Source organism: Rhinolophus hipposideros (genome assembly GCF_964194185.1).
Source record: "Rhinolophus hipposideros genome assembly, chromosome: 21".
Lineage (NCBI taxonomy): Eukaryota > Metazoa > Chordata > Mammalia > Chiroptera > Rhinolophidae > Rhinolophus > Rhinolophus hipposideros.
Window position 1 is genome coordinate 10,780,606 of NC_138067.1, and position 25,354 is coordinate 10,805,959.

Consider the following 25,354-nt stretch of genomic DNA (forward strand, 5'->3'; position numbering starts at 1 on the left):
CTAGCACCTAGGAAAAGGGCACACTTTACAACAAACCACTGCTTAGGTCAATCTTTCAGAACAGGGATCAGCAAACTACATCCACAAGGAAAATCCACCCACTGTCTGTTTTTGTTAATAATGTTTTGTTGGAACAGAACCACACCCAAATTTATATTGTTCTATAATAAAGAGTTAAGTAGTTGCTACAGAGACCATCTGGAAAGCAAAGCCAGGTGTTAACTATCCCTTTACAGGAAGTTTACCATCTCGTTTTAGAAGATTTGGCAATATCTAAAGGGCTTTAAACTGCCCTAAAACTACCACCCACAGCCAGAAAAATAAAAACAATAATATCATACACGTCACAAGGGTCCCGGCAGAGTATAGTTGGGAAATGAATGAAATATAAAGTAAATGCTTTCGGGGACCAATCCAGTCCATGCCCCCTCCCTATAGCCACGTGTGCATCTCAACAGTAATGGAAGGGCTTTCACTATCCTTACACCTCATGTCCCCAGAGAGAAGTGATTAGAGTTCCATGAGGAACCTACTGGGCCAGAGTCAGATTCTCCCTCAGAAACTTGGAATTGGAAGTCTAAGAACCTAGGTAATTTGACTAAAAGTACTGGATTTGATGAGTTGGCCATCTTGAGCTACAAAGAGAGAAAGAAATGAAGATAGAAAGACAGACAGAAAGACAAAAAGAAAGGGCAAATCTACAAAGAGAGTGATCTAACACTAAGAGACATACGGTACGAACCTCCTTCCAATGTTGATAGTTTCAGAAAATATCCAACGGAAGACTTTACAAGAAGAGAGATGTAACTATCTAGTAATAAAGGGACTAAAAATAGATTTCTGTCCACCAACACCACTCTAAAAATTTAAGGTAACCAGGCTCACTAAAAATACGGTTTCATTTAAACCTTTTAACCATGTAGTTTCCCACTATTAATTTTATGTTTCAAAAAAGTGTAAGTGACCCTTTCAAGAAAGGGTCTCTTCTTTTCTTTCAAGAAAAGCTAGATGGGAGTGCTTACCATGTGGCAATTTCTCGATTGTCATCCTCGGGTGGTGCTTTCAGAATATCAGTGGCAACAGTATGACAGGGATAGTCAGCAAAACAGAAGATCTCTGGATTTATAAGGGAATGCTGAATAAAGGAGAGCTGGAACAAGAGAAAAAAGTTGTTACCACCATAACTGACTGTAAATGCTATGAAAATCTGAAACATTGTCTTTCATTAGGCTAATCTTAATCACAAGGTTATTAGAATGACAATTTCCCTTTAAAATCTTAATTACTTGTTCTTTCAAAACCAGACAAGGTATGAAAGGTATATATAATGAAATGGCCTTGGAGACAAACATCAATAAACAGTTTGATTTCTATATTTCAACTGAATCTGACTAATACTAAACTACAACTACGTTCCTTCAAAATTCTCTTGCTTTTCTGAGCCACGCAAAACAATTTCTACTTTAAAAGAATATTTTAATCAATGAATAGATGGCATAGTATAAGTCATTATTTTGTTCCCCATCTAGAACTAAACACCATTCATTTACCTGGCCTTCTGCATGTTTCCAAGGTCTATATATGAGGTCTACTGGGAACACTTCCATACCCAGACCCCTCTGAATGCCATAAACCACATTGTGAAGTCCTTTACTGTCACGAATTTGAAATCCAGGATGGTCGAGTTCATAAGTTACTTCCTTGAAATTCAAACTTGGGTTCTAAAAGAGAAAAACATTTCCAAGTTGAATGAACGAAAGTGTACATATTTTGATGCTTTATCCAAAGAGCTAAATTAAATTTGAAATTCAATCAAGATGTTCTATTTATAAACTCAAAATAATCTGAATCTTTCTGGCATTTCCAAAGAGACTTAGAAAGGTGAAGTCCTTAATATTCAAAATGAACTGGTTCTACTACTACCAAGGTACTTCAACCTTTCAGTTCATGCCATACTTCAGAAGGTGTGAGGTGAGTGCATAAATGGGAACTCTTTCTTCTTCCACTTGGTCCAGTGAATACTACCATCCCAACATGTCCAAAACAGTAACTCTTCACCAAGTGCCTTGTCTTTACACCAAGATTCTACTACCTTGGAACAAAGTGACAAAAATAAATTGATTATACTAAACACCATTCTTAATTAATTAAAGATCTCCTCTACAAGCGTACTAACGTATGCATCAGGGAAAGTTGTCTAGATTCTTTACATCAAAATGACTGAAAATTACATTTAAAAAATGTTCTATGGAAAGGTACTCTTTTTAAGCATATGACACTCCTTAAAGAAACACAAAAGAAACAAGTTTATAGAAAATAATTTACCAAACACTGCACAAATAAGTACATTTTATGCTTGAAAGGAAAAAAGCTGTGCACGTTTTGTATTTAAATCTCCAACTAAGGGGGCCGGCCTGGTGGCTCAGGTGGTTGGAGCTCTGTACTCCTAACGCCAAAGGCTGCCAGTTCGATTCCCACATGGGCCAGCAGGCTCTCAACCACAAGGCTGCTAGTTCAACTCCTCAACTCCCGCAAGGGATGGTGGGCTGCGCCCCCTGCAACTAACAACGGCAACTGGACCTGGAGCTGAACTGCACCCTCCACACCTAAGATTGAAAGGACAACAACTTGACCTGGAAAAAGTCCTGGAAGTACACACTGTTCCCCAATAAAGTCCTGTTCCCCTTCCCCAATAAAAAAAAATCTAAGAAAAAAAAAATCTCCAACCAAGGCATCATATCCGGTTTAGTTTTGCTCTAAGGCAACTCTTTTTAACCCATTAAGACTTTAATGCTTTCTTTGTATATGGTACAAAGAACAAACTGCAAATGAGGTGCTATCTCTAAGGCAACAATAATGTTTAGAAAACTATATTTTCTTTCTAAAATTTATTTCAAAAACTGACTGCCACAGAACAGAACCATAAATGCACTGTTAAATACCATTATCCTAGATAGAGACAACTTTTGTAAATCCACAGGCATGCCCCTCTGGATTCCTCCTCCCATCCTTGGTGGGCAATCGAAAAACAAATCACTGACCCAGCGTGTATCTGAAATTGTCTTCTGCTCCCTGCCTCCAAAAAATGTACAGAAAACTCTAATATACGAGAATAAAAGGGAAAAAGAAAAGAGGTTACTGATTCAATTATTCAGACCCACCGTGCAAGGCATTAAATTTGTATCCTTTCACTTTCTGAAATCAGAAAATAGGTTAAAAAAAAAGAAAATAGGTTCAGATACATGGACTACTGTCCTTGTCTGCAGTTTTAAAAAAGTATTTTCAACAGGGCAATAAAATACAAAGTGAAAATACTGAGTGAAAAGGGCACGTTTTCACTTTTGCAAGACAACCACAGCATAAAACATTAACTGGTTATCCGTAAGTGATGTTAACAGGTTTTACTTTGCTTTTCTTTTACACTTTTCAAGTTTTCTACCATAATCAAGTATTTTCCCCCTCCATTACTAATGGAGAATCTGTTTGAACACCATAAATTCATACATTAAGGGAAAAAAATTGTTAGTAGTAAGATAATATAGAAAACAGAATGATTTTCTATAACTCGATTTTACCTATGTTACAAAGGTGAAAATAAAATTAATAGAATATATGACCTGACAAGATACAGAGGGTACCAAAAAAAACCATATACACATTTTAAGAAAGGAAAAAAACTATTAAAATTGTAATACTCAATGTATACTCATAACAAAAGATAAATGTCACATTTGACTTCTGCAAGAGGTGTTCAAAATGGTTAGCATCAGTGTAATTTCAATACAGTTTTTTCCTTTCTTAAAAAGTGTATACATTTTTTTGGCACCAACTCTATATATGACCTGACACTTTATAAAGAAGATCATAAATATGCATAGATAGTAGTCTTTACTCAAATATTGTTTTGTTTCTTGACATTTTATGAACAAGATAGAAGGTATTACATCCTGACTCCACTACTCTCGCACTGACTAAATTTCTTCACACCCTTTTAATGTCTAAGTTTATTCTTTTATGTTTTATTTAAGTATTTCGACATTTTAGGAGAGGTAATTTGGTTATCTGGGAGCCTATTACTTAGTTTGCGGATATTCCAGAAGAGGGAGTAGTAGGATATGTCTGGATTTTAATTATCCCTATCCACTATAAGCAAGGTTGACAGGCTTTTTGTTGCACCTTCCAGAAAATATTCAGAAGGCCCCTTTCTCCTCAATAATTTCTCACACAATCATTATTTGCAGTAAATTGGTCCCTCAAAAAAAAAAAAAAAAAAACCCAAACCACCAACAGCTTACCAAATCTCCTCGACCAGTGCCACTTGAAATTTAGTAGGGCCGGCCCAGTGGCTCAGGTGGTTGGAGCGCCGTGCTCCTAACACTGTGGTCACCAGTTTGATTCCCACACGGGCCAGTGAACTGCACCCTCTACAGCCCCTCTACAGCCCCTCTACAGCTAAGATTGTGAACAACAGCTCTCCCTGGAATTGGGCTGCCATGAGCAGCCGAGGTTGGCATGAGCTGCCGTGGGCTGCTGTGAGTGGCCAGCAGCCAGCGTGAGCGGCCATGGGCTGCTGAGTGCTGAAACAGGCTACCATGTGCCACCGTGAGTGGCCGGGAGCCAGCGTGAGGTGCTGTGGGCTGCCGTGTGCTATACCGTGTGCTGCCATGAGCGGCCGGCAGCCAGCGTTAGAGGTCAACAGCCGGCATGACCTGCTGTGAGCGGACGACCGACTGCCTCAGTCAGACGAGCCCAAGGCTCGTAATACCAGCTTGGGCAGGGGAGCTGTGTCCTACACAACTAGAGTAAGAAACAACGACTTGAACTGGAGTGAGGGGGGGAGGCAGAAGAAGAGTGGGGAGAAACTTAGTAGCAACAACTCCAAATGAACAAAACTGGAATCTGATTACACACTGTCTCCAATACACAATTATCTCAGACACCATTACTGCTAAGCCGTGAAGGCAGGACTAAAAAACACTGCTGCTCTCATTCGGCTAGGCACTTTCTTCATTAAAATTTACTTTCTGTGGGCTACATCACACTAACACCATGAATGTAAAAACATGATTCCAGTACTCACCAGTTCTTTGAGAACATCAATCAAGACCTCCACATTCCACGTGTGTGCCTGTGCTCCATCGCTTTTATCTTTTCCATCACTCCAGATCCCACTGCCAGGAGCAGAGATACTCTGTAGAAGTAAAATTTGAATTAAGCAAACCCAACTACTTAACGTGTTATGCTCTGGTTGGTAGAACAATCAACCATGTTGTAATTTAATAAACAAAACAAAGAGGGGTGGACTTCAAGTCAGTAAATAGCTGATTTCTACACTTACCTGTAATGGAATTCCATCTGTTAATCCTGAATGAGTTCGAGCCATCATTCCCAAAACCCTTGCTACCTGGGCAGCTGTGACCTCCCGAACACCAAACTGCATGATTATATTACGACATTCTTCAATACTGAAACAGAAATTTAACTTCAGAAAAACACTACCACAGTCAATACCAAGGTTAAGAAATACTAATATAAACTGGGCCCTTGAGTGAAAACTCTAGTTTTACTAATGTAGGCAGAGTAAAAAGTTTAATTTCTTGTTACTTTTATATAGTTAGGAATATAAAAACTACCCACTTATACTTAACTGAACAGAAAAAGTTTAAAAGAGCAATGAGGAAAATGAGCCAAGAGTATCTTTCATAAAGATACATAAAATTATCCTCCTCAAACTTCGGTATGAATCAAATTACTTTTTAAAATACTGATATTCAAGGTGAGTTTGATTATTCTGATATGTGCAAAAAAAAACCTTGAAAATACATTCTAACTTTTCACTTTGCATCTTGAAGTTTAAACAAAAATTTTATGCCAAGTACATATACACAACAAATACACTTTCAAAACAGAAGCGGATATGTAGTTTATATGAGTTTTTAAAACATTAAAAGTTATACTTGAAGTTAAAGTATATTAATGATCTTAATAACTTACTGTCACAAAAATATTAGCAATCCACTATATGACAGTCATAGTGCTACTAAATTGTTTCAAAATTTCCTTTCGTGCCCCGGGCAGGTGACAAAAACATACGAAAGGCAGGGTATAAAAAAGGCAGAAAAGGAAGATGATGGAAGATGATAGTACAGTGACGAAATTGCAGGTGACAGCAACAGGAGAAACACTTGTATCAATGCTCTCTCCCACTCAAAAGAACACCTATTGTGGCAACTAAGTTAGCAAACTCTGATGCCTAAATTTGAGAAACTAGAAGGGACAAAGAGATAGAAATTTAGTCACTAGGATATTTATAGAAGCCACCAAAACCAGTACGTGGAAGATTAAATTTAGAAGCAAAATTCTTGAGAGGCAAAGATGGTAACACATTAAGGAATCTTAAGGGCTTACCTTGCACAAAAGCCATAGCCTACTTCTTGCATGAAATCAGCCAAAGAGCTCTCCATCATGGTTTTAGCTACCCCTCCAGAATCAGGCAGGATCCTGTCCATTAGAATGTCCCGTTTTTCAGGGTATAAAAGTGGTGCAAGCACCACGGGACAGCGTTCCTGGGGAAAATCTGAAGAAGGAAAAAAAGATTACACGTGCTATACTATTAAAAACAAACTATCCTCGTTTACTCTCTTTAAAAGCCCCTCAAACCTGAGCCTTCCACAAATTCATATTTAAAGCAAAGCTTGTTCAGTTTTCCATACCATCTAGCCCAAGTTATGACTTCAACATCAATTCCAGACTTTGAATGTTTCTGTATCACAGAAATTGCTCACAAGTATATTTTAAATTTTATATACTAGGACCCCAGTATCTATTCACCAATTCATACCCTAAATATGACTTTAAACTATCATAATAAGGTTATCAAATCCAATACAAGGGTAGCATCAGAAACAAATATCAGAATCTATCTAAATGACAAGTGGAAAACTTCCTATCACTGACAAAGTTAAAATTAAACTAAACAAACATAAGTAAAAAAGGATAGTGGTTAGTCCACTATCACAGATTTATCTTAAAAAGACTACTTATCTCTCTAAAAGAAGGATCAGAGGAAGAATGACAATAGAATCAGGAGTTGTTAGCATAACAATACCAGTAGCCAAGGAGTTAAAGTGGGTATATCAAAAGTGACTCATTTTTTTAAACTAAAAAGAGCATGTCACTTTAATGTAGTCTGCCTCCCTAATGGAGAAAAAAAGATTACAAAGAAATATACGTCTTAAAACTAAGATTACATTTATAACAAGATTATTGATATAACAAGATTATTGATGAAGGTATGTTCATTTTGCACCTTTTCTATAATGAGGCTTTTATCACTTTTTACTTTAAATTATGAAATACTCTCTTCCTTAAATATTACCAACTTAAGAACATAAAGGTAAATCATTGTCTTCACTTGTAGTCTAAACTCCTTTGGATGAACACTGTGTTTGTCCAAAGAAATCATCTTTTGTAGGCTAGACACTCCTTTACCTCTGCGCAGCGTCTTAAGAAAAGCGTCTATCTGCTCCTGTCCAACTCCAAAGGCTCCCTTCTGTCCAAAGAGGAGATGGGAGAGGAGGAGGTGTAGGACCTCTATTGCTATATCTTGGAAGCCACCTTCTTGATTTCCACTGACGTCTGCGTCAATGTAAGAACGCAGAAGATCTGGAAGCTTCTGTTTGATAAACTGAGCAGCTAAAAGGTAAACCAAACGCCACAAGTTATTTTTGCACTACAACAGGTAAAAAGTCACATACTATCAAAATATAGATGACATCATTCTCATTTCACCAACTTACCTTTCACCCTCTAATGTTCCATAGCTCTATTAGGTAGGTATAAAATAAGAGACCAACTGCCAGGGGTTGGGGGCAGGCGGAAACAGAGAGTTGTTCTATGGGGTACAGTATTTCAGTTTTGCACCATGAAGAAATTCCAAACATGTTACACAACAATGTGAGCACAGTTAACACTACTGATCTACACACTTAAAAATGGTTATGAAGGTAAATTGTATGTGTTTCTGCCATACATACATAAGAGACCCAAAAAAATCATCTTACATTATCCTTATTCTCTAAATCCACAACTATGGGTCTCAAGATTCAAAAAAGCCTAGAACGTGAAGAATCTATAGGATCTTTAGGGAAACAGGAACTTACCAAAACCTCTGAGATCCGAGCTGGAAGAATTCAAGAGAGCAAGGCCAAAAATTACCTGAAACAAGAAGGGTCAGATTGAGCAAAGAGCCAAATCGCTGCTTTTAATTTTCATATTGGCTACATCTCTTTTCTTAAATCACTTACCTCTTGTACTTTGCTTAACTTGAGAACTTTACTCAGCTGGGCAAATAAGTGGGGTGCAGGCTTTAAACTCTGAAACAAACCAAACTTAATTTTAAAACAAGAACTCACCATTCTCAGAAAGTATGCAAAAGCACTTGTTCACTCAATTATGGTATTACATGGCAGTGACATTAACTGTGTAGTGCTGCTAGAAACAATATACCATGTCCTAGAACAGTTGGCTAACAAACTTAAGCCTTCACATGATCTGGTTTTAGTAAAATTCTATTATCTATTAACTGTCATGATTTTGTTAGAAAGCTACAAAAACCCCAATGTAACTATACTTGAAATTTTAAAATTAATATTTGGCATTATGAGATCAGGTTTACAGCCTCTTTAGAAAATTTAGTAAGGGATCACATCTTAAGGACTACTAAAGATAAAAGCAATACAAACCTTCTGATAGTGCAATGGATTATCAATGGCATAGGACAACGTGGAAATAAAATTTGGCTTTGTGATCAGCGACGCACACTCCTGAATCAGAAACTGAGTCTTTAAAAATAAAAATGAATTTTCATTAGCACTAACAGTCATCATCTGGCACAAACAGAAGCAGAGGTGCTCAGAACATTAAAGTGTAATCCAATATTGTATACTGTTTATATATAATCAAAGGCAGCTCTTTAAAAATTATTTTAAACTACTTAAAGTCTATTAGCAACAAGCGTTAAACCAAAACCTCTATAGAACAGTCATTGACAAGATAACTATAAGGAATATCGTGACAAATTTACCAGATTGAGAATCAAGTCAAAGAAACTCAATCTAATACAAGCGATCTCCCCTCTGCCTCACTTATCAGGCAGAACTTCCCCACATTCCTGCTTCCTTTAGGCAGGTCTCACCCCAGCTCTCTAAGCCTGAACTAGGTAGTTGTAATGGTCTGCAGCCATATGGGAGAAGGGAAGGCCAAAAAACGTGGGGTAGTCCCTGTATCTTTTAACCATTTAGCTAAGATTGTTTCTGGGTGCTATTTGTATGTGTTGTTTGCTACATACGCTATGCCCAAATGTAATTCATTACATCTAAGTGGACATAAACTTGATAAGCCCCAAATACCTGGTGAAAATCTTTGCCACTGCTTTTACCATCGCCACTGAAATCCACATGCGAAAATAGGCAGCGTAACAAATGCCTGTCTGCCTCAGGACCGTGCCGATTCACAATCTAAAAAGACCAAAAATAAGAGTTTGTACTCAACATTAAGGGAAATTAAAATAAATAAATAAATCAAGCTCTAGAGCAAAATTCCAAGTTACATTAAGGTTCATTTAGGAATAAGTTATAGGAATTACTGGGATGGAGGTACCAATATTTTACAATTACTGATTACTAAAATGTTTCCTACAGTTACTGGCAGGAAGCACAGAAGGAAAAGACCACCAGTAAACGGCCCATATAACTATGCTTTGGTCAAACATCTACACTAAAAACACCAAGAAGTAGCATAGATGACATGTAGTAAGAATACTTTTGTAAGTTGTAAGGCAGCAATTTAAACTGGACTCACAAGAGCAGCACTTTTTCTATGCATGATTTTTATCCTAAAAATATAACCCAACTGTGACTGCGATAGTCTACAAGGCGAGGCCTTAAAGGAACTGGTCTGACCTCAGTACTTTAGATGCTGCCACTGTGCTCCACTAGTTTCCTGCTGTTCCTCAAACCTACATCTGTACTTGTTAATTCCCTCTAACTAGAATAACTCCAGATATCTACACATGCTTTTGTTCTCTGACTTCCTTTAGGTCTCTGCTCTACAGCCATCTCCTTAGTGAGGCCTTTCCTAAGTATCCTCCCTGAAATATCAATATGACCCCTTGCCCTGCTTTACCTTTCTCCACAGTACTTACCACCACCTGATGTTATGTTTGCTTTCTATGGCCCTCACTAGACTTAAGTCGCATGAGAACACGGAATCTGTTCAGCTTGTTCACTTCTTCATGTCTAGTCTAGAAAAAAGCTTAGTATACTATATGTGCAGAGTAGTCATTTGGTTATTAAATGCTACATTAATAAATAATAAATACTTAACTACCTACTTTGGGCTAAATATGGTACTGAGGTTCCTTGGTTTAATCTTCAACTCTGACGATAATGACTCCCATTTTTATACTTGAAGAGGTGGACACTTAAATCAGATGCCATGAGCCTAAAATCCAACTTACGAATTGAAAAATCTGGATTTACAGTAAAACACCAAAGCCTGTGTTTTTCCATTGTGTCATGGTAATTATGCGACAGCTGGCTAAGTTAACTTTATTTCAGTTTCAGTTTTCCCCATCCAGAAAATGTGGTAGCTAAAAGTAAAACCAGTTTCTACTTTGTCCCAACGACATCTTCAAGTTAAAATCTACATAATCAGATACTAAGAATTTCTGTAACTCTAAAGATTACTGTGAATCTATTAACAACGTGTTGGTTTTGTGGGTTATCATTCCTTAAATTCTATAAAGGTAGAGATTATTTTTTCTTATCCCTTGGAATGCTAAAGACATTATCTTAAAGTGCCAATTCAAATTAAGAATAGAATTACCTATGCTCCAACCAACCAGACCTTACCCTCAAAAGAGCAAAAATATCTGGCTTTACAAATCTTTGTGGAGTACACACTAAATAACCACTCAAGATGAGTTCCATAGCTCTCATGAAGTACATTTTTGTGGGGGAAGTACAGGCAAAATATTTCTGATAATATTAACTGTCGTATGAAGAAAATATAACAGGGTCATGTGATACTTATGGGCAAGACATCAGGGAGACCATCCATTCCTTAAAGACATAACATATAAGCTGAGACTTAAAATATTGAGGTGACAACTACAAGTAGAGCTGGAGGAACAGCATTTGAGGAATAATTCCAGAGGGAATCAGGGGACCAGATAATGGTTAACATACTGACTTAATTGGTACTGTTATGTTATACCAACCTAAAAAAATGGAGGACACATTCCATTAGTCTGTCAATGGCCAGAAAAAAAAAATTTGAAGTTTTTGTTTTAAATAGGATCAGCAAAATTTTATAAATATCCCTTCTTATCCTTTACATTTATTTAATTTTACAATTGCTTTTACAGCCACTCAATCTTCACCACTACCCTAATATATGTATATAGACACAATCAGATTATTATAGATAAGATTTTTTTTTTAAATCAAGGTTGCAACGACTAAAGACAAGTGCCACATGTAACATGCTGACTGGTGGTAGGATCATAAAGCATGTCTTATGGCTACTAGCAGTACTCCTCCTGTGATACATACATACTGTCCTTCATTAAGAGCAACTGTTTTTTCTTCTAAAACTAAAGTGGGTTTGTTGTTTTTTTAAAAATATTTTACTGGGGAAGGGGAACAGGACTTTATTGGGGAACAGTGTGTACTTCCAGGCTTTTCTTCCAAGTCAAGTTGTTGTCCTTTCAACCTTAGTTGTGGAGGGTGCCATTCAGCTTCAAGTTGTTGTCCTTTCACTCTTAGTTGTGGAGGGCGCAGCTCATCTCCAGGTCCAGTTGCCATTACTAGTTGCAGGGGCCGCAGCCCACCATCCCTTGCGGGAGTCGAACAGGCAACCTTGTGGTTGAGAGGACGCGCTCCAACCAACTGAGCCATCCGGGAGCTCAGCGGCAGCTCAACTCAAGGTGCTGTGTTCAATTTTAGTTGCAGGGGGTGCTGCCCACCATCCCTTGTGGGACTCATGGAATTGAACTGGCAACCTTGTGGTTGAGAGCCCACTGGCCCGTGTGGGAATCGAACCAGCAGCCTTCGGAGTTAGGAGCATGGAGCTCTAACTTCCTGAGCCACCGAGACGGCCCTAAAGTGGTTTTTTAAAAAACATGATCTTGGGTTGCAAAAATGCTGAAATAAGATTTTATTCGTCCCTTAAGATTAAGTCCTATACATTTTTACTTAAAATTCATACCGTTCCACCCACCTGGGCAGGGGAGAACAGTAAAATACTTCCAAGTTTTAATTAAGTAACTGCCTTATAACAATCGAAAAATCTTTAGGCTACATTAAGTAACTATATCAAAGGCATTCTACAATACTTCTGTAATGATAAAATCCAAAAATTCAGCATGGAACCTATATGAAAAACTAAAACAGAGCAAAGAAACAAAAAAACAGGTAAAGAACATACAAAAGTTAAAGGATCCAAAAACAAACAAACAAACAAGCAAACAAACAGAAGAGTTCAGACAAATAGCATTCCATAGCCTCAAAGTAATTATAGAACTGTTTTGTTTAAGGGGGAAAGTCTCAGACTGGTAAGAGAAGTATCCTTACATAAATTTTGAGTTAGTTTTGAACACATAGGGTGCACATATAAAGTTTTCCCTGTGTCTTTCTTGGCCACGAGTCCATGCAAGTTTGAAGATCTTTGAGTTATGCTCGGTTAGAAATTTCCAGCCACTAATTTATCGCAGTGCTAAAGAATTTTTTAAAATATGGGATGCAGTTATTTTGGGCAATTACGTATATATGTCTAAAAATGAAATTAGGTAATTTTGGACAGATCATATTAATATTTTAAATTTTAAATTGATGGGAGTATGATTGAAATGCACTTTTCAATAGCTCTTCTCTCTGATTAAGGTGATTCTGTTTTTAATTTTAAGTCTAAGTTGGCTTTAAAGGCTAACAAGAACTCAGTCTATGAAAAAGCATAGCCTTTATTTGATCTTAAAATAGATCACAGATAGGTCGCTGTGATTTTTGAGATGGGGGAGACATGGAGAACTTTGTTCAAACACGCATTTACCATTTTCAAGGACAAATAATTAAATTGATTAAATCAATAATCTTGATTCCTGACCATTTTAAATGGACATATTGCTTTCTCTCCTCCAATTTTTTTTTCTTTTCCTTCATATGTATTGATAAAGGTTTGGAGTATGTAATACACACCTTTACTAAAAGGTGCCTAAGTTGATATCTTTTCAGGAATTTTTAACCTGTGGTAAATTTTTTAAAAAGGGGCGGGGGAGTCTCAAAAGGTGTAATAATGATTCAAGGACAAGATAACAGAAGGAAATGAAAGCAATTTTGCAATGCTTAGGAAAGAAACACGGGGCAAAAATCTCACAGAAAAAATAACCACCTAATAATCAATATATCTCAATCCACAAGAAATGAAAAACATTCAAAGACAACAAAAATATCCCTGAAATAAAGATTTGAATTGGAAGATTGGAAGGTATGCTATAGCACAAGGCTAATGCAGAAGACTACATCATACACGAGGTTAGTAAACTCTTAATTAAACGAAAATTCATAGGGATAGAGATTAGGAGTAGATACAGACAGAAAAAGTTAGCTTATCTGTACCAAAAGAAATGCCTTCCTTCTACTGATGAAGGTCCCTTTCTCATAAATACCCCTTGCCTTTTTCTCCTAATTGGAACACTACTTGGGTTTCTGCCTGATTCAGTGCTTCCCGAATAGCTATTCTTTTTTGATCTTCAAATAAATGCTTGTTGCCTCTTACTTTGACCTTTTATTTTTAGGTTAACAGGACAAATGAACTTAAGCACTATAATTCATCAAAGCAGCATCAAATGCAATAAACTCCATATGCATACACACCTGTTTATATTTAAATATACCAGAGAAGCAGTACTACGTGAAAAGAAAAAAAAAAATCACATAGGGACTAGATTACTTGCAAGAAACAACTCTGTAACACCACTGTCAATAGAGGGGAAAAAACAAAAAAACTTATATAACCGAAATGTCCATCAATAGTAAATTGTAATTCATCTGCACAAGGGTTTACTATGCGTCCTTAGAAGAATGAAAAAGCTTTTCATGTATGGATAAGAAATGACTTCCAAGACAGACTGGTGAATTAAAAAAAAAAAAAAATCAAGATACAGAACGTAAATAAGTAAATAAATAAAAGATGCAGAACAGATGAAAAGGGATGAGAAATATTCCCTTTTTGTATATGCAAGTATCTTTGGAAAAACAGTTAATAAACAGCTAACATCTGTTCCCTGTAGGTAGGATAAATGGGTAACTGGGGTTAGTTGGGTTAATATTACCTATTTTAAAAATAAAATTAAACCAACACACACACACACACACACACACACACACACACACACACCCCAAAGACAAGGAAAACAGAAAAAGGTTATAATAATTTAACAATATATACAATTCTGATACTCCGTTTGATTTTAAAATGGGAAGGGAGTAAAATCACTTAAACTAAGGTACAGAATACTATTTAACTTTCATAAAGATTGAATGAAATGCTCTGAGTCAAAACCACTTGAGAACAATTTTAAAAGACTTAAAGGAGGGGCAAGGGATTTGAATGGACATTTCCCCCAAAACATACAAATAAGCACGTGAAAAGATGCTTTCAACATCATTAGCTATAAATCAAAACTACAATGAGATATCAGTTCACATCCACTAGAATGGCTAAAAGCAAAAGGACATGTAATAATGAGTGTTGGTAAGGATAAGGAAAAATTGGAACCCTCATACAGTGCTGGTGGGAAAGAAGTGATGCAGTGCTCTGAAAAACAATCTGGCAATTCCACAAAAAAGTTAAAGACAGGATTACCATCTAACCCCAAAATTCCATTCTTTGGTGCCATGTGTCCGCAAAAACAAGACCTAACCAGAAAATAAGCCCTAGCATGATTTTTCAGGATGACATCCCCTGAACATAAACCGTAATGCATCTTTTGGAGCAAGAATTAATATAAGACCTGGTCTTATTTTCAGGGAAACATGGTAATGCATGGTACACAACAAGCACTCAAAAGCTTCAGCAGTTACTGATATTGTTATTACAACAATAGAAAAGAATTCCATACAGGAACTCCAGAGACATGGGCACTACTCCCAGATTTGCCACTGAACTTGGCAAGGGCTAACTTTTCCTGGCCTCAGTTTTTCACCAAATTATGAGATGGAGTCACATGATATTAGACTCTCAAACAAAAAAATTCCCATTTTGCCACTACCCTGTTTCCCCGAAAATAAGACCTAATCGGAAAAGAAGCCCTAGCATGATTTTTCAGGATGACATCCCCTGAATGTAAGCCCTAATGCGTCTTTTGGAGCAAAAATTAACATAAGACCTGGTCTTATTTTGGGGGAAACATGGTATATACCCCAAAAATTGAACACAAACATCTACCCAAAAACCTGTAAACGAATGTTGATAGCTGCACTATTTACAATAGCCAAACAGTGGAAACAGGAAACCTAATTATCCAGCTGATAAATGTGGAACACCCGCAAATGGATTAAACTGACAATATGCTCCAACATGGATGATCCTTGAAAACACGCTGAGTGAAAGAAAGCAGACACAAAAGGCCACATAAGGTAGGATTCCGTTTATATAAAATGTCCAAATCCATGGAAGTGAAAAGTAGATTAGTGGTTGCCAGGGACTGGGCTGAAGGGAGAGGAAAATGAGGAGCAACTGCTGATGGATTGAGGTGTTTCTTTTTAGGGTGATGAAAACATTCTGGAATGAGATGGTGATGGTTGAACAACTATGTGAATCTGCTAGAAATTACTGAATTTTACATTTTAAAAGGGTGAGTTTTAGTTAAGTGTATCTGAGTGTTTTTAAGAAACAGAAAATGGGGGCGGCCTGTTAGCTCAGTTGGTTAGAGCGCCATACTCTTAACAACAAGGTTGCCGGTATGATCCCCACATGGGCCACTGTGAGCTGTGCCCTCCACAACTAGATTGAAACAACTACTTGACTTGGAGCTGATGGGTCCTGAAAAAACACTTTAAAATAAAAGCTTTTTAAAAAAAGAAACAATAAATGAGTCTAAATCAAAATAAATCAGATCATATTCAACAATTATTATAGAAAATTTTAATAAATCTGTGGATTCTTTTTTAAAAATTGGGATAAGGTTTTATATATTAAGCTGAAATCACTTGAAATAAGGGGCAAAAGTTAAGACACTGTTCATGCAACGTATTCAGATACATTTCCAACTTTCTTTCCATTGCATACTCATTCCTTAAATGGTACTCGTTTACTTACATGCTGTATTTCCTGCTGGCTGGCTCGGTAGTTTTTCTTGGTTAAATTGTCCACCAGGTAGCTGATTTGAGACAAGGCCAGCGAGAGCGAGTCAAGATTCATTGCTGGTTGGGGCGGAAGCAGGCGGCCGAGCCCGGCGCAAAATCACCATTATTCCCCTTTAGTCACCTCAGAGGCAGGTTAATGCTTTCTCTGTAATTAGCCTATATCTGGTATCTGTACAATGTCTTCAGTTCTTCTTTACCAGGAGTCTTACTCTGTTCTGAAACATGGCACCTGTTTAAAGAAAAAAATTCATATTTTTAAATTAAATTTTTATTAAGGGAAAAATGGTTAAATAGCCTTCACCTCTCCTAGTACCTGCAATACCACTGAGGACCGAAAACAAAAAAAAAAATTTTAAGTGTCTCAACCACTATTGATTAAAAAAATGTCAAGTTTTAAAATTAGGGCCAGTATAAAAAGAAAATATCCCCCAAAAAAGTTGTATTTTAAAAAGACACCCAAAAATATTTGGTATTTCTATTTATCTATTTCAAAATGATAACTTACACTATACCTTATTAAAAGGAGCAGGAAAGTACTTACCTAAAATTAGGATTTGTGGAAACAAACACTCATCTAACATTTTCAATCCTTATCACACTATCTACAACCTATTTACAAGATCCCATTTATTCACTTTAACCTTATGTACTGCTTCAGAATCAGACAGTTTGATCTTAAAGTTGTATCTTAGGATGTATGTTTATTTGAATGGCTGACTTAAAGGCAAGTAAGGGCTCTAGAACCCAAATTCCTTCCTGTATTGTTAAAATGTTTAGAAAGAGAAACCCAAAGCAGCAATATAGCTAAAATGACGGGCTGCTTATCAGTTTAATTCCAAATGGAATTTGAGGGAATACTCTATCACCAAAACAAACAAATCCAACATAAAAGTTTTTTTCTTAAAAATTCACTAAGTACCACTGCTGAAACAACACAAAAATCTTTGCCAGGAACTGAGTTTATCCACAGCTTCACCTTCTGAAATCTGTTCATACTGTCATTACCATGAGAACTCACTGAGTAAAATCCAGAAAATTCATGAAGATTAAAAGCCCCCTGGTAAGGGAATTTAAACCTTTATCTTTAACTATATCTTAACAATGGAGAAAGACTACATTGTTTTGTTTATACAAAGCAAAGGTTCTACACATGCAATCATTCCACATCCTCAAAAAAAAAAAGGAGAGCCTTGAGAAGTGTGCCAAGATAGTTTTTGTTCATTCTAAAGGACTAATAGGTGAAAAGTTAAATTGTGCTTACATCTATCCATTATATGTAACTAAACCTGCCTGCTATAAATTCTAAGAACAAGTTGTTTCCTTCATGTTACAATGGTAGCTATTTTCTGTACCAGACTAGCAAAAATCCTAGTTTGAGGGTCATCATACTGAGGATATATACAGAGGATTTACCAGGCTGTTAACAACAGTATTAACTGGTACAGCCTTTTCTGAAACTCAAATTGGCAATATTGTAAAAAGTGTTTACTGCACTACCCTTGAACCTATAAATTCCACTACTGACTATATCCCTCCACATACACTGCCTCAAGAATGCAAAGAAAACAGATTTTCACTGAAGTATTGTTTACCATAGCAAAAAGTAAAATTGTAAAAAACTGTTTAAATAAACTATGACATATTCAAACAAGGCAGTTGTTTAAAAGAATAAAGTGAAACTGTGTGGGAAAAATGCTCATTAATGAAAAAAGTATAGAAGGTTTTGATGAACTTAAATAAGATACCTGAGTTCACCTTCTACAGCTTTTAAAGTTGTTTTCCCGTAAGTATTCATCTTTTATTTTCCACCTTTCTTTTTCAAACAAACGTTTATAAAGAAAATGGGAGAAAACCCACAGGAATAGTACTAGGGTGGGTTTAAGATAAGATAGATTTGAAACTTTGGTAAAATATCAAACAACCTAGAGGAAAAATGAATGTAGCAACATATATATAAACCATTGGTTGTTTAAGGAATTTCCACATCCAAGCTCAACTAAACAGTTGTTTCCAGGAGGGAAAGAAAGCCCAAGAAACCACAACAACCTCCTAAGCTCAAACCAAGAACTCAAGAAAGTCACTGGCTAGGATGCCTTCAGATGTGACAGCATCATTAAAATTGTATGGCTAACAAAGTCAAAACAGAACCCCTTTATTTAAATCTAAATGCTCAGTTTTTGTGCCAAATATAATTCACAGAATTTTGAATTTCTGCAAATTATGTTCAGCTAAAACTATATTACTCAAAGCATGCTGTTTACAAGAGCAGTTATTTTATAGATTACACACATTAATGCTTATTACACATAATTATATACAAAAAGGCAATAGATTTCATGACAGGTAGTTTGGAAGACAGAGAAAGTTTCTCCTTTCTCAGAATGACAAAAACGAACAGAATAACTTCAGCATGAAATAGATGCTATGACAGTCTATTTTAATTATTATGTTACCTATGGTGCAGCACAAATTCAGCAAAACAAATGCTGCTGAATAATCTTCCAAGAAACAATTCCTCAAATACAACTGAGATCTTCCGCACTTCAACTATATCATCTCTTTTGATAAGAGCCCCACGGCAAGAACTACAACCATTCCACATTAACATCTAAAGACTACTAAGGGGCTGGCCCCGTGGCTCAGGCGGTTAGAGCTCCGTGCTCCTAACTCCAAAGGCTGCCGGTTAGATTCCCACATGGGCCAGTGGGCTCTCAACCACAAGGTTGCAGGTTGGACTCCTGTGGGGGATGGTGGGCTGCACCCCCTGCAACTAGCAACAGCAACTGGACCTGGAGCTGAGCTGCGCCCTCCCCAACTAAGACTGAAACGACAGCAACTTGACTTGGAAGAAGTCAAGGAAATACACACTGTTCCCCAATAAAGTCCTGTTCCCCTTCACCAATAAAATCTTTTTTAAAAATTTAAAAAATGAAAAGACTCCTAAGGATACTAAGGATAAAAATACTAGTGTGATACAAGTTTCAACAAGCCAATCGATTTTCATTATCCCAACAAGTTAATGCATTAAATTAATGACCAATCCTGAGCCCTCACCTTATTAGATGAGTGGGGTGACAACATAATTTATTAAACCAAACTAGGACACTTATGGAAGGGAGGGTAGCCGGTTTTCTCAGTGGTTAGAGCGCGGTGCTCATAACACCACGTTCGCCAGGTCAATTCCCACATGAACCAGTGAGCTGCACCCACCAGAACTAGATTGAAAACAACTTGACATGGAGTTGATAGGTCCTGGAAAGAACACAGTTCCCCAATATCCCTCCCCCCAAAAAAGTAAAGGGGATACCATTAACAATGTACACCAAGTGCTTGCTTTGGCAGCATATATACTACACAATGTACACCAAGATAACAGGTGTAAACCAGGACGTGATCATCCTAACCAGCAGAAGCCTGGCAAAACCCATCACTCTCTGGGCGACCGGTTAGCTCAGGTGGTTAGAGCAAGGTGCTTTTAACAGGACTGCCAGTTCGATTCCCACATGGGCCACTGTGAGCTGAGCCCTCCACAACCAGATTATAACTACTTGACTGGGAGCTGATAGGTCCTAGAAAAACACTTAAATAAAAGTTTAAAAAAGAAAATCACCCATCATTCTCTCCAATACACACTTTTGTTACTTTATTTCTCAAATGCCATTTCAATGGTCTCTCCTTCTCAGTCTTTTATTGGCCCTTCCTGTTTCGACTTCACAGTACTGGCACCCTTGGACTTCTCTATATTCACTTTCTTAGTGACCTACTTCAGTCAAAGTTCTATCTCCAGCCCAAACTTCTCTCGTGGTGTCCATATTTGTATTTCCATGTTTCCCCGAAAATAAGACCTAGCCGGATCATCAGCTCTAATGTCTTTTGGAGCAAAAATTAATAAAACGTGGTATTATATTATATATTATGCCAATCTTACATGATAGTAAAATGAGACTGGGTATATTATATTAGACCGAGTCTTATATTAATTTTTGCTCCAAAAGACGCATTAGAGCTGATGGTCCGGCTAGGTCTTATTTTCGGGGAAACACGGTATCTAATTTCCTACTTGACATCTCAAACACAGCATGTTCAAAAATGAGCTCCTGATCTTCCTCCTCAATGATGTTCCACCCATACAAAAGCCTTCCCCATCTCAGCTGATGCCAACTCTATCCTTAAAGTTATTATTAGGTCAAAGTCTTGGGAGTCTCCCTACTCCCCATAATCAATCTGCCCAGAAATCCTTCCTGCTATACCCATTTCTCACACCACCTCTACAGCTGTAATAACCAAGGATCATCCTCTCTCATTTGGATTACTATGTTAGTTTAACTAGTCTCCTGTTTCCACCCTTACTCTCTACAGTCTATTCTCACTCAATACAACAGCCAGAGAAAAAAACTTTTCAAACATAAAAAACTCTGATAGGTCATCCTGTGCTCAAAACCCTTCACTGCCTCAGAATGGAAACCTTAGCCCTTTTAATGGCCTGTGAACAAACACATCTTTACAGAACCCAGCCACCGGCAGGTACTCTTCTGGCTTCCTCTTCTTTCTCCCCCTGGCTCAGTTCTATGTAGCCACAATGGCCTCCTCCTCACGTGTTCTCTAGCACTCTCCCACCTTCAAGCCTCTACATCAGTTGATCTCTGTGCCTGGAATGCTCTTCCCTCCATATACCAACATGGCTACCTACCTCACTTCTTCAAGTCTTTTTACATAAATGTCACCTTCTCAGTGACGATCACTCTGACCTCAAAATTGCAACCCCCACCCCAACCCTCTTTTTTCTATATCACATCACATTTCTGTATCACATCAAGACCAGCAATCTTGTTAACATATATAGTCAACTAATATTTGAGGGAGTTAACATCCAATGGGGAAAGCATAGTTTCTTCAACAAATGCTGCTGGGATAACCAGAGAAAAACAAACAGGACCCCCTGTTTCACACCATTCACAAAAATGAACCTAAAATTGATCAAAGACTTAAACATAAGACCTGATAGCGTAGAACTGCTAGAAGAAAACACAGGGAAGCTCCTGGACATTGGCTGTGGCAATAACTTTTTGGATATGACACCAAAAGCACAAACAACAAAAAAAGGCATCGAAATGGCCAACGCGTACACGAAAAGATGTTAAACATTATTAATCATCAGAGAAGTACAAATCAAAACCAGGATGAGGTATCACCTCACACCTGTAAGGATGACCATCAACAAGAAGAGATTAAGTGTTGGCCAAGTATGTGGAGAAAAGGCTGTGCGCTGCTGGTGGGACAGTAAACTGGTTCAGCCACTATGGAGAACAGTGTGGAGCTTCCTCAAAAAATTAAAAGTAGAATTACCATAATAAAAAAATAAAAATAAAAACCAGCGATGCCCTTCTGGGCATATATTCAAAGTAAAGAAAACAGGTTATGAAAGAGATATCTGCACTCCCATGTTTATCGCAGCATTACTCACAATAGCCAAGATGTGGAAATAGCCTAAGTGTCTGTCATTGGATGCATGGATAAAGATGCACACACACACACACACACACACACACACGCACACACAAATTCAGCCATGAGAAAAAAGGAAATCCTGCTATTTGCAACATGGATGGACCTTGAAGACATTAAACTAAATGAGACAAGTCAAAGACAAATACTATATATCCATTATATGTGGAAACTTAAAAAAAACTTAGATACTGAGAACAGATTGGTGGTTGCCTGAGGAGAAGGGATGGGGTATGTGAAATGGGTAAAGGTGGTCAAAAGGTAAACTTCCAGTTAGAAAAGAAGTTGTGCTCACTTGGGCAGCACATATATATACTAAAGCTGAAATGATAGAGATTAGCATGGCCCCTGTGCAAGGACGACGAAAATAAATAAGTCAGTCAGTCAATCATGGGGATGTAATATCCAGCGTGGTGACTATAATTAAAGTAAATCTTAAAAGTTCTCATAACAAGGAAAGAAAATTTTTTGTAACTACCGCGTTTCCCCAAAAATAAGACCTAACTGGAAAATGAGCCCTAGCATGATTTTTCAGGATGACATCCTCTGAACATAAACCTTAATGTGTCTTTTGGAGCAAAAATTAATATGAGACCTGGTCTTATTTTCAGGGAAACACAGTATGTGTGGTGATAGATGCTAACTAGATTTATCATGGTGATCATTTCACATCATATACAAATATCAAATCATTATGTTGCACACCTAAAATGGATGTTATGCCAATTTATCTCAATAAACATTTTTAAAACTGAACTCAAAAAAGAGTAGAATGGTGGTTACCGGTGGTGGCAGTTAAGTATTTAAGGGTACATACTTGCAAATAGCAGGTAAAGAAGTCCTGGATACCTAAAACACAATAGTGATTATAAACAACAAAACTGTATTATAGGGCGGCCAGATGGCTGTTGGTGAGAGCGTGGGCTGAGCTCTCAACAAGGTTGCGGTTCAATTCCCGCATGGGATGGTGGGCTGCGCCCCCTGCAATTAAGATTGAAAACCGTGACTGGACTTGGAGCTGAGCTGCGCCCTGGAGAGAAACACAGTTCCCCAATATTACCCAATAAAAATTTAAAAAATCTGTATTATAAACATTAAACTTGCTAAGAGATTAGATTTACTGTTTCCACCACTAGAAGAAATGATAATTTGTGTTAGGTGTTAGCTAGCTACAATGGCAATCATGTTGCAATATAAATGTATCAAATCAGAACGTTGTATACCTTAAACTTACACAATGTTGTATGTCAATTATATCTCAATTTAAAAAATGTTCTAGAAACAATGGTATCTCAAAAGCAATGAGCCCCATCTAACTCCTGGATCTTGGTTTCTAAATACACGTACTAAAAAGAACCGGTTTCTAAATACTAAAAAGAACCAAGGTTCCTTGTAGAAATGATTAATTCCCCGAGTTTGGAACAAGCACAAAGGTAAGTGTGGGTTATCCTGTGACAAAAAAAAAAATGAAACACACAAAAATCTCAGTGGGATATGTCAGAAAGATACAAAGCCTATGAAAGAGATTCTTACTAATCAGTAAATTTGAGGATCAAAAAGGGACTTACATGACCAATAATTTTACAATATGACTGAAATGCAATTTCATTTCGAAATGCTTTAGGAGGGAGCAAAAGTAGAAATAATCTGCTTATTTTATTATTGCCAATTTTAAAAATCATATACTCTTAATTTATCACAAACATCATTTTTAAATGCATGCTGGAGATCAAGTTTATTATTTGCAGCCACAAATTTACTTCTACACATTCTCATGTGTAGATGGAAAAAAAAAATCCAGCTAAACATTCTGACTTAAAGAACACAGGACCTGTTATTTACTCTGCAATTTCAGAAAAATACTATGGTAAAAGTCCTTTCAAATCACAGCATAAAAAAAATGACTATGACTACAGTAGAGTTAAGAATCCCTGAATCCATGATTACACTTAAAAGGGTAAGATGCACCTTTTACAGAAAAGTGCCAGCTAGTAAATTTAGAAAGTATGAAAGAAAATTAAAGTAACTATTTCTTAACCCCCTAACCTGTATAAAAATTGATTCAGGGAAGAATCACTAATGCCTAAAAAACCTCAAGTGAAAGGATGCTGCGACATTTGCACAGTATTACCCAACAGATTACTTGTAATTGCAAAGGGGAAAAAAAAAATGTCCCTTTATATAAGAGATATGGCAGTCAATACCTTGACCAAAAGATAAAATTTATTACTAATGGTGAGACTACCCAACATATGTACCTGTTGATGTGTTGCAATATGAAGTATCACTTTGGAGTATTCTTGCCAAAAATGGTAACATAAAGCTAACCATACCCCCCCACCTATCAATTCACAGGAAACAAGTTTAAACCAATTTATACCTGAGAACCTATCAGACAAATCCAGGTGTTGGATTATTCTGCCAGACCAGTACCCTGGGCTTGCCAACAGGCAGGCAGGAAAAGGAGACAAAAAAGTGGGGTCTGTTCCAGATTACAAAACGAAAATGAAAAAGTATAATGTAAATCTTAATCACATCTTAATCCAAAAAAAGTTGTAAAAGATATTCTTAAGGCAACTGGGGAAGTTTTAAAATTGACTGGATGTTATAAAAGTATTTAATATTCTTAGGTTTAGACATAGTGTGGTGATGCAAGGTGGTCCTGATTTGTAGGAGATGCATGCTGAAGCATTTCAGACAAAATGGCTCAGTAAAAATATAGAGAAAATAAATATGGCAAAATGTTAATTGTTGAATGTAGGAAGAAATTATGTGGCTGTTCATTGTACTGCTCTTTTCATTTTTCTTAATAAAACTGGGGATGGCGGCCATGTATTACTTTTATAATTTAAAGCAGGGATAATAACCACGTGATGGAATTTCTAAAAAATTCCATCAGTTAACTTTGTACTCAACTGTATTTTAACTTTTGTGGGTATACAGTAATTTTTACAAAGTTTAAGATAAGCACGAGCAATTTTCAAAATAATCCAAACTTTAAAGCCATAGGACCAGTGATTGCACATAACACAAGGCTAGACGGCCTTGAACAAGTGACTGAACCTCTATGCTTCTCCCTCCTCCTCTCCCCCATCTGTAAAATTGGGCCTCAGCTAGATCAAAGCTTTTCCTAAAGGGTGTATCTTTAATTGGTAGAAAATATAACAGAGACAAAGATCTTCTAAGCCCTCATGGCAGTCTCTTAGGTTGCTCCAGAGAGCAGCTCAAACCAGTCAACCCTCTGATAACATCAGGGGAATAGAAGAATCCACTACAAGCACAATGGATAAGATGCTCTATCACCTCAACATCTGCTTTAGTAACTGGCTGGAAAGTAAGCAGCTGCCAATCTTGGGGTGGGGGGAAGCAGGGAGATGCTGGAGAAGTTTACATACCACATGCCAAGGAGCATAGCCAGGTCA

General features: G+C 37.1%; 1 protein-coding gene across 7 annotated transcripts in view; it reads right to left on the minus strand.

The window, feature by feature from the left end:
* Positions 1 to 25,354, minus strand: part of CNOT1 (CCR4-NOT transcription complex subunit 1) — a 78,443-nt gene that overhangs the window by 40,324 nt on the left and 12,765 nt on the right. For all 7 annotated transcript variants that reach the window (XM_081031004.1, XM_081031000.1, XM_081031001.1 and 4 more), the window contains exons 2-12: positions 16,381 to 16,656; positions 9,411 to 9,518; positions 8,745 to 8,843; positions 8,307 to 8,375; positions 8,163 to 8,217; positions 7,492 to 7,695; positions 6,409 to 6,577; positions 5,339 to 5,465; positions 5,081 to 5,191; positions 1,551 to 1,721; positions 1,023 to 1,150 (exon numbers count right to left, since the gene is read on the minus strand). In XM_081031004.1, the coding sequence (XP_080887130.1) occupies positions 1,023 to 1,150; positions 1,551 to 1,721; positions 5,081 to 5,191; positions 5,339 to 5,465; positions 6,409 to 6,577; positions 7,492 to 7,695; positions 8,163 to 8,217; positions 8,307 to 8,375; positions 8,745 to 8,843; positions 9,411 to 9,518; positions 16,381 to 16,482 (1,343 nt within the window). In that variant the 5' untranslated portion in view covers positions 16,483 to 16,656. The remainder of the gene's footprint in view (positions 1 to 1,022; positions 1,151 to 1,550; positions 1,722 to 5,080; positions 5,192 to 5,338; positions 5,466 to 6,408; positions 6,578 to 7,491; positions 7,696 to 8,162; positions 8,218 to 8,306; positions 8,376 to 8,744; positions 8,844 to 9,410; positions 9,519 to 16,380; positions 16,657 to 25,354) is intronic.